This window comes from Grammomys surdaster, unplaced genomic scaffold (assembly GCF_004785775.1).
Source record: "Grammomys surdaster isolate TR1022 unplaced genomic scaffold, NIH_TR_1.0 131, whole genome shotgun sequence".
Lineage (NCBI taxonomy): Eukaryota > Metazoa > Chordata > Mammalia > Rodentia > Muridae > Grammomys > Grammomys surdaster.
The window spans coordinates 4,730,795-4,740,895 of record NW_021604589.1 but is presented as its reverse complement, the minus strand read 5'-3'; the positions used below and the strand labels follow the sequence as shown (position 1 = coordinate 4,740,895).

At 41.5% G+C, this 10,101-nt stretch overlaps 1 protein-coding gene across 2 annotated transcripts in view; it reads left to right on the top strand.

Annotated features, from left to right (window-relative positions):
* The window catches only part of Egfl6 (EGF like domain multiple 6), a 61,105-nt gene that overhangs the window by 9,374 nt on the left and 41,630 nt on the right, over window positions 1-10,101 (top strand). For both annotated transcript variants that reach the window (XM_028762162.1, XM_028762163.1), the window contains exon 2: window positions 6,476-6,588. In XM_028762162.1, the coding sequence (XP_028617995.1) occupies window positions 6,476-6,588 (113 nt within the window). The remainder of the gene's footprint in view (window positions 1-6,475; window positions 6,589-10,101) is intronic.

Below are 10,101 nucleotides of genomic sequence, written 5' to 3'. Positions count from 1 at the left end.
AGAGAGAGAGAGAGAGAGAGAGAGAGAGAGAGAGAGAGAGAGAGAGAGAGAGAGAAAGAGAGAGAGAGAGAAACACATACACATATATAATATACACATACCCACACAGAGAGAAAGAGAGAGATTCAGTTTTCAAGTAGAAGAATTGAATCGGTGATGGAGATGTTAGAGTGGTCATGGATTTAAAGCAAAGGGCAAGGAAGAAAGGGTACTGGGAAAATAGTTCAAGTCCCCTGGTAATATTGGAATACCACTCGACACCAAGAAGAAGTAAGTTAAAGCTTTTTCTTCTGAGCACTCTGTATTTCATTTTTCCAAGCTATGCACCGCCCTGTCATCAAGCATGCCACGCTCGCTTGTCCTGGATCCCTTCCTTCCCCCAGACTATATTGTTTCCACTTAAATATAAAGAGTTAAATAATTCATTTTCTTTTTGCTGTAATTTTAAATAGCTTCACGTGCACATTTGCAGAACTGGCAACACAAAACTGGATTCTTGGTGTAATAAATCAATTTCCTCTGGCATCTATAAATCAGCAAGTTAATTATTAGCAATTCTATCTACTAATGCTTTTCCTTCTTTAAGTGATTTCCTTCCCATTTTCATGGCCAGATGTAGAATCTCGTGATTAAACCAGTAAAATCCCGGTTGCAGCTGGCCCTTTGAAGCATGTTCTCCAAATTCAGTGAATAGATGGTCCTCACACTTACTAATTACAAAGCATGTTGCTTGTTTATTGACTCGTGTTCCTCTGATGGTTTTTCCTAGAGAACTCGCTCAAGATATCAGGTCTCCTTTAGGACATGTGCAGAGGACATGTTGCTATTCATGGAGCAGCCACAGGCCAAACTGTTGTGCTTTGATTTATGTTACCATCTGAATATCAGGGTCTATTATGTAGTTCTCGCTCATGAGTTAATTCTTAAACAGCTGTCATTTGCAATTTTCGCATTTGTATGTATGTGGTGTACATGCATGTGTGTATACATGCAAGTGTGGGGGCATATGGCTGGGTATGAGAGTGGGTATATCCATTGAGGCATGGTTTCTTGTTGAACTTGCCAAGCTAGAGCTTGCCAAGTCTAACTAGTCTGGCTAGTGAGAGCTTCCCCTGAAAATGCCCTCTCTTTTGTTTTTGTTTTTCTTTTTGGTTTTCAAGACAGGGTTTCTCTGTATAGCCTTGGCTGTCCTGGAACTCACTCTGTAGACCAGGCTGGCCTCGAACTCAGAAATCCACCTGCCTCTGCCTCCCAAGAGCTGGGATTAAAAGTGTGCGTCACCACTGCCTGGCGAAAATGCCCTCTCTTTGTCTCAAGTGCTAGGATTCCAGACAGCCATCATACCTGCCTGTCTTTCTACTTAAGCTCTAGGGATCCAAACTTCTTATTCTCAAATATCTACTGAGCCATATCCCCAGCCCCTTGTCTGTATTTTTAAACAAATGAAAGTAAAGCGAGATTCTTTTTAAGATTTTTTTTTTTTTTTTGGCCGGGCGGTGGTGACGCACACCTTTAATCCCAGCACTTGGGAAGCAGAGGCAGGCGGATTTCTGAGTTCGAGGCCAGCCTGGTCTACAGAGTGAGTTCCAGGACAGCCCGGGCTATAAAGAGAAACCCTGTCTTGAAAAACCAAAAAAAAAAAAAAAATCTTTTTTTTTGTATGAGTGTTTTGTCTGAATGTATGTGTGCTTACCTGGTACCTGGAGTTATCAGAAGAGGGTGTCAGATCCTCTGGCACTGCAATTATAGTTGGTGTGCTAGGCCATATGGTGGCTGGCAACTGAACCTGGATCCTCACAAGAGCAGCAAGTAACCTTAACCACTGAGCCACCTCTCCAGCTCTAAACTTCTTCTTTTTTTTTTTTTTTTTTTTTGTTTTTGAGACAATGTCTCCCTGCTTAGTCTAGGCTGTTTCAGAGCTTACTATATAGCCCAAGCTATCTTCTTCTTCTTTTTTTTTTTTTTTTTTTTTGGTTTTTCGAGACAGGGTTTCTCTGTATAGCCCTGGCTGTCCTGGAACTCACTCTGTAGACCAGGCTGGCCTCGAACTCAGAAATCCACCTGCCTCTGCCTCCCAAGAGCTGGGATTAAAGGCATGCACCACTGCCTGGCTCCAAGCTATCTTCAAACTCATGCTTGTTCTGCTTTAGCTTCCAGAGGTTTCCAGCCACTGTGCCTGGATCTATGGTTACAATCTTCCAACAGAGCTGAACTACTAAGCTGGGTTTGTGATGTGGCAAGGTATCTTTTGTAGCGGGGAAAGAGTCTTGATTTGTTCATGTGATTTTGATGGCCCAGGTGTTAGCCATTACCACTTTGAAGCATTTCAATGGTGACACTTAATCATCAAAATGATGACATAGACAAATTGATATACCTCAGATTTTTTGGGTTCCCCACTGTACCAGAAGTCAGGCATATGAAAGCAATAAAGTTTGAGAAAGCATGCTTTTTTGGTTTTTCTTTCTTTTTTTTTTAAAAAAAAAAAAAAACTGGAGAGCTTTAGAAATGTGCAAACAGCATGCGAATTCCATCTTCTGATATTTTTTTTTTCTGCTCATTAACCCCAGGCAGTATTACTTACAATCCAAACTAATTGACTTTGACATACAGATTGAAGATAGGCTTAGCCACCTATACCAGAGCCCCTGTACTGGTTTCTAATTAGGTGTTTAAAATATAAGATCTTTAAACAAATTTCTGTCTGTTTTTGTTTTACTTATCTAACCATTGCAGAAATGGCTGGGGCTGACTGAAATATAATGAGAGACAGAAAGGGAATAGATCCAGAGGGAAGAGGAATGGAGGGGAAGAGAGGGGAGAGGAAGCAGGGAGGAGTTGAAGGAGAAGAAACTAGAATCAGGATATACTACATGAGAAAAGATTCTATTTTCGATAAAAGGAAAAGATGGAGTTTGGGGGAATTACCATAAAATGTTAGGCCAAATGAATTTATTATAACTTATTTAACCAAGGATCTATCAACATACAAAACCTAGAGATGTTCAAAGAACTGTCTGCACACGTAGGAAGACGCCATTCATAGCTGCAGTGGTTAGCAGTCCAGGATCTGCCTTAGTTGAGGCCTGCGGCATGAAGAAGGTGTGGTCAAGGGTAGGTAATCAGTTGCCTGAAGTTCTGCTGCTGTGAATGGTTTGGACTCAACTCACTGTGAGAATAAATGTAGTGTGGGTAAAAGTTTGTTTTTCCACTGATGGTACAGTTGTCTTTGTAAAATTTCAAACAACTTGTCAGGGACACGGACAGTTTTCTCTTTGTTACAGAGTCGGAGAAATGTGAGGAAAGCAAGCCGGGCTAGTAGGGAAATATGAAAAGAGGCTCGCCTGGAAATTTTGAATTGCTACACAGAAAAGCTACTGGTGGCTACAGTTATTTACTCTTTCGTTATTCTTTGTCTGTGCTCACAAGCTCCTATCCAGCTCTGATCCTTGGCTGACTTAGAACAAACACAATTCTTCTGCAGTCTTCCCATCCAGTTGTTGACTCCTGTCTTCTAAATTCCAAAGATTCTTTGGAAACCGGGTGATCTAGGAGGTGGAAACTTACTGGAGGAAGTGTACCATGGGGCGGGGGCTTTCAGAGTCTACAGCCTCCCCTTGCCTCTAGCTAACTCTCCTTTCATCCTTGTGGTCGGAGATGTGATCATTCACATTCCTGATCCATTGCTGGTATGTACTCACACACCACAACTGTAAGCCCAAATAAACTTTCTTTCCTTATAAAGAAAAAAAAAAATCAAAGCTCTTTTTCGGACTTGAGATGTAGTTCAGTGGTGGAGCAATAGCTTAGCATGCTCTAACTAGACATTTGTTCAATACCAAGCACTGAAAACATCCCTTTCTCAAAGCATTTTAATGGGACCTGCCAGGATGCTCTAGACTATAGTGCATCTGCTTGCCACAGACTATGAACTAAAAAGCGAAAGCTGCCTCTCTCTCATCTCTGTGCTCCACCCATATACCCAAGTAAGAGCTTGCAACACAGAAAAAGCTCAAGAAATGTTTCACTTTAAAGCAATGGTACTTAAAGACAGTTTTGCCTTATAGGGTATATTTGGCAAATGTTGCTTTTTGTTTTCAAGACAGCTTCTTGCTATATAACCCTAGCCAGCTTGGAACTTGCTGTGTATATCTTCTAGCCTAAAGCAATGATCATCCTGTCTCTGACTCCAGAGCGCTAGGATTGTATGTGTGCACTACCACATTCAGACAACCCGAGAGGTTTTTTGTTGTCACAAGTTGGGGGGGGGGGGTACATGCTATTGACAACCATGGATGCTACTAAATATCTTAGAGTGCCCAAGATAATCCCCATCAAAAAAAAGAATTATACAGCCTAAAATATCAGTCATATAGAGGTTGAGAATCCCGTTCTAAGTAATTGAACTAATAGCTTATGAAGGGATGCTGAACAGATGGCTTTGCAATTAAGAGTATTGGCTGCTCTTCCAGAGGACCCAGGTTCAATTCCCAGTACCCACATGGCAGCTCACAACTGTCTACAACTCCAGTTCCAGGGGATTCAACACCCTCACACAGATATACATGCAGGCAAAACACCAATGCACATAAAATAAAAATAAATAAATAAATAACTTTTTTTAAAAACTAAAAAAAATTCTCTTCCAGAACTTTATTTTTTGTCTCATTCTATGCTCTTGGTGAATAAGATATCCCAAACTCTACTCTTTTATCTCTGAGAAATGAAGTATGTAGAAAAGGCATATCATAAGAAGAACAGACAAGGTTGTTTAACTGTCTGGCTTGGAGTAAGATACTAGCATATATTCAATCCTGTGCCTGACAGAAGTATATTTCATACACACAAGGAATCAAATGCAGCCCTCCATAAAATCTGTCTTTTCTTTTAGTCTGGTAGCAGTTCTGTTCAACCCAAAAGTATCAAGCAGGTAAACAGGCAAGGAGCTTCCCACCTAGGAGTGTTATTTAGAGTTCTTCTTGGGAGGCAGGGGCTCACTCTTAAGATCAGCAAACTACAACCCACAGACCAAGATGACCCCATTTTTATACAACATATGAGCCAAAGCCAGTTTTAACATTTCAAATGGTTGATGATGGAATAAAAGGATGCGGGTATGGTTCCATTGAAGGAGTGCTCACTTGACACCCAGAAAGCCCAGAGTTTGATTCTCAGCAACACATAAATCAGGAGTAGGAAGAAAATAGCAGGAAGTTGAGAAGCTCAAGGTCATCCTTGCCTCGGCAAGTTCAAGGGCAGCCTGGGATACATAAGATACTGCTGACTGAGCTAGCTTCCCAGCCCCAGAAGTAAAGTGCTATTGGAAGAATCACACCCATTTGTTTGCTTCCCTTACAGCTGCTTTTGCACATAGACACAAACCTATGGCCTGCCTGCAAAGCCTGAAATATCCCCCCACCTCCGCCCCCACAGTCCCTTTGAGAAAATTTTTGCTGATTGTTGCTCAATAGTCAAGAGTTTAGCAAATTGTGTTTGCAGGAGACTATTTTGAAACACAGCAAGTTTAAATCCCCGGCACCTGGCTCTGCTTGGGGACATCTGCTTGGGGATGTACCTCCACTTTATGGCATTGCTGTTTTCTCCTCTGTAACCTGAGATGACTTGGCAGAATAGTCTCCCAGTCTTAACTGTCCACAGTGTACGGTGATTCCAAGCTGTCCAGTGACTCCCAGGTGGCCATGAAGTAAAGGTGCAGAGCTCTCATGGAAGCCAAAACCACTTAGCCAGTGAGTCACAAAGCCAAAACTGAAAAGCCAATGTACCTATTCAGGACAGATTGGAGAAATGGCATTCAACTGGTCTCAAAAATGTTCTTTTTTGTTGTTGTTATTTTCTCTCTCTAACTTTAGGGAATGGACAAAACTAGAGCAAAGTTGACAAAGGATGGAAGGCAGAGGCTGTCAACCCCTAATTTCAGAGGTTTTAATTTGTTTTGGTTTTTGGTTTGTTGTTTGTTTGTTTGTTGTGGTGGTTGTTGTGCTATGGAGTCTAGCACTTACCTCAGGTCCGTGGAAATCACTCAGATTCTTTTTTTTTTTTAAAAGATTTATTTATTTATTATATATGAGTACACTGTAGCTGTCTTCAGACACACCAGAAGAGGGCATCAGATCTCATTACAGATGGTTGTGAGCCACCATGTGGTTGCTGGGATTTGAACTCAGAACCTCTGGAAGTGCAGTCAGTGTTCTTAACCACTGAGCCATCTCTCCAGCCCCCAAGGAATACTTTTTGAGATATTTACTAGCCTTTTTTTTTTTTTTAGACCAGGCTGGCCTCGAACTCAGAAATCTGCCTGCCTCTGCCTCCCAAGTGCTGGGATTAAAGGCGTGCGCCACCACTGCCTGGCTGCCTCACTCAGATTCTTAACATCTTTCCACTTGCTCCCACAGCAAGGAAGAGTCTCTGTGCCCTTCTGTTTTCTCAATACTAACCCACAGTTCTTTATTCACAGTCCAAGGGATTATGGGTTGCCAGCACTGGCACACCAGCCTGGGGTCTGTCACTACGGAACTAAGATGGCCTGCTGCTACGGCTGGAAAAGGAATGGCAAGGGAGTATGTGAAGGTGAGTTTTGTAAAAGTTTAGACCACCCTGCTGTTGGATCACAGTGGCCAGTTGTCAATCTATGACACCATTGTCAATGGATTCTCTGGAGTGAGGACATGGGTAATTAGCAATACTCCACAAAGTTTTGGTCCTGGTGCAGTGTCCAGAATGGCTGACACTGTCACACTAGACGGGAGTTATTTTAGGAGACTTTCTTGTTCATTCTTATTTCTGACACTATTTGAACAAGTATAACTGGAGTTTGGTTTGGTTTTTTTTAATCTGTAGAAACTGAGATGGGCAAAACCAGGCCAATTAACTCCTTCTAATTATAGTTTTTCCAACTGATTCCTGACAAAATACACATTTTAACTATTAGTCATAGGCTAATAGCCAAGTAGTCTCTGTCTACAAAGTAGAAAAGGGATGTTTATACCTTATAGATGTGCCACTCCCATTTTTAAATTCCTTAAGAGTAGTTTCTAGCCGGGCGGTGGTGGCGCATGCCTTTAATCCCAGCACTTGGGAGGCAGAGGCAGGCGGATTTCTGAGTTCGAGGCCAGCCTGGTCTACAGAGTGAGTTCCAGGACAGCCAGGACTACACAGAGAAACCCTATCTCGAAAAACAAAACAAAAACAAAAACAAAGAAACAAGAGTAGTTTCTAATGGCAAGAAATACATGCATGTAATGCAAAGGTTTTTTTTTTTTCATTATTTTGTGCAGATTACAGACTAAGAAAACAGAGGTTTTCCTTGAACACTGTTTCTCAGATTCTGTGTTAGGAGCTTACCTCCGACATCTTGTAATTTCCCAGAGGATTTTGGGGAGCTGAGATGTATTGTATTAATCTATCTCTATGTGGTTTTCCAAAGTGACCCATATTAGAGATAGAGAGCCATGAAACCTGCATTTCTCCAAGGCAGCTGGCCATGTCCTGAATAGAGTTCATTGCCTCGGGGTAGAAATCTGCTTTCACTGGCCCCAGCAGGTATCAAATGCCTAATCCTGATTGTGAGTTCCTTGTTGGTTAAATGGGGTAATGACATGCTCAAATGTTCCAGAAATGCATTACAATGCTAACTATTTTAGAAGTAAGGATAGTATCTCCTCATAGGCCTATCCCTGACCCAACCCCTCCATTCTAGCCAGCCCCCCAAATAGCTAGATTAATAGTTGCTTGGGTGGTGGAAGTCATTATTTTTCAGTAAGGTAGCCACTGGTAATTTCCCCTGTTAGTATCCCCATAACTACCCACATCTAGGTAAACACCTTAGTGAAACTCACTGGGTCTGTCATCGTCACTATTCTATTCCTGTGAAGAGACACTATGACCATGGCAATTCTCATTAAAAAGAAAGTATTTAATTGGGGCTGGCTTACAGTTTCAAATGTTTAATTCATTATCACTATGGTAGAGAGCTTAGCAGCATGCTCCACAGACAGATACGGTGCTGGACAAGTAATTGAGAGTTCTGCATCCAGGTTCACAGGCAGTGGGAAGTGAGAGACACTGGTCCTAGCTTGGGCTTTTGAAATCTCACGGCCTAACCCCAGTGACATACTTCCTCCAATATGGCCACACCTCCCACTTCCCCTCAAGTAATGCTACTCCTTTATAACAAAGCATCCTAATTTAGGAGCCAAAGGGGACCATGCTTACTCAAATCACCACAGGGTCTAAAAAGGCAAAAGATATGAAAATAGGAGGAGGGATTATTGGGAAGAAAAGGGGTTTCAGAAGGCCTGGGAGGGAGATAGGAGGTATAGTGGGAGCAGAACATGATCAAAATACATTGTACACATGCATAAATCTGTCAAAGCCAGGCAGTGGTGGCACACACCTTTAATACCAGCACTTGGGAGGCAGAGGCAGGCGGATTTCTGAGTTCGAGGTCAGCCTGGTCTACAGAGTGAGTTCCAGGACAGCCAGGACTACACAGAGAAACCCTGTCTCGAAAAACCAAAAATAAATAAATAAATAAATAAATAAATAAATAAATAAATAAATCTGTCAAAAAATACAAGATTATAAAAGATCTAGATTGACCGTAAGGGAAGACAAAATTTGATGTCTGGAGTCCATGAAACAACAGAAGACATGGATAGTGTTTCCACACATTCCCTGTTATTCAGAGCTTTCAGCCATCAGAGTTTCTCCGAAATGGTATGACAAGGATGTGAGATGCTTAAAAAAAAAAATGAAGATCATCATTATTCATCCAGTCACAGGAAGATAGAGCATCACTCTGAGACCTGTGTCAATTAAAGGAGCAGCACCTAGATGTACCTCAGTAGCTAGAACACTTGCTAAGCATGCAGTTGTCCTCCTAATTGGATGTTTTATGATCGAAGACATCGGACTTTAGACTGATGTGGGTGACCTTGGAGAATGTAGTGAAGTTCACTAAGCTCTGTTTCCTTTTCTGAGACATGGAAAAGACACTAACCCTCAAAAGGTCCAGAGTAGAGGCACTAAAGTGTATTCTTACTGCCTGTCACACAGAAAAAAAAAATGCTTCATAAATTACCATTGATTCAGAAAGGACCAATGACTCTTGTCACATTTCTGTCCTTCAAAGCACCAGGTGACAGGAGCAATAAACGTAGCTTTGTTCTTTACCTAGACACAGCATAAAACATTCCTCTTTGTAGGCAGTCAGGTAGAAAGGGGTAAAAGTCACCTGAGACATGTGACTTATAATTTCTTACAGTCTCATGAACCTCAACACTTACTGCCATAAAACTTGGTCAGACCTGGCATGCCACTGGGGAGTAAGTGACAGTGAGCTTTGGCTTTCTGCAAGGGCTGTTCTTCAACTAGGTCAGAGTAGTTTGGCCACAGTCTGTACAGCCAGTCACAGTCTCAGTGATTTCTCAGAATATATATCACAGGCTTGAAGGAATGTAAAGCCAAAGGTTAAAAGACCCAGTGGGAGAGTGTAAGAAAAATGTTCAATATGCACATGCTGTGAGCTAAAGATGTTTAGCAACTCTGTTGCTTTTGTTGAATATATGAGTCTTAATCTGCAATATCTGCAATATAACTTTTTATTTGCAATAAATAAAATAATGATTTTTATTTATTTACAATAAATAAAAATATTTGCAAAATAACTTTTAGATCTAAAAATACATATCATATTTTTTTGAATCTGGTTTTTTTTTCCAGAGTTTCATGTAGCCCAGACTGGCCTTAAACTCTCTATATAACTGAAAATAATCTTGAACTCCTGATCATTCTGCTTCAATGCTAGAATTTCAGCCACTTGCCACCATGCCCAGTTTCTGTAGTCCTAGGGACCAAAACCCAAGGCTTTCTGCATCTTAGGCAAGCACTATCCTTACAAAGCTACATCCCTAGCCTCTGCACGTTCCTTCTTGTCAGTAAGGTCAAAGGTTCTTAGAAGCACAAAATAACAAAGATAGCCACTCCCCTCCTGCTGGGTTTCTTAGTCCTAAACCAGAGTTCAGCCTGTGCAGTAAGAAAAACACACCTCCACCTGCCCCAACAAGCAATACCAAACCCTGG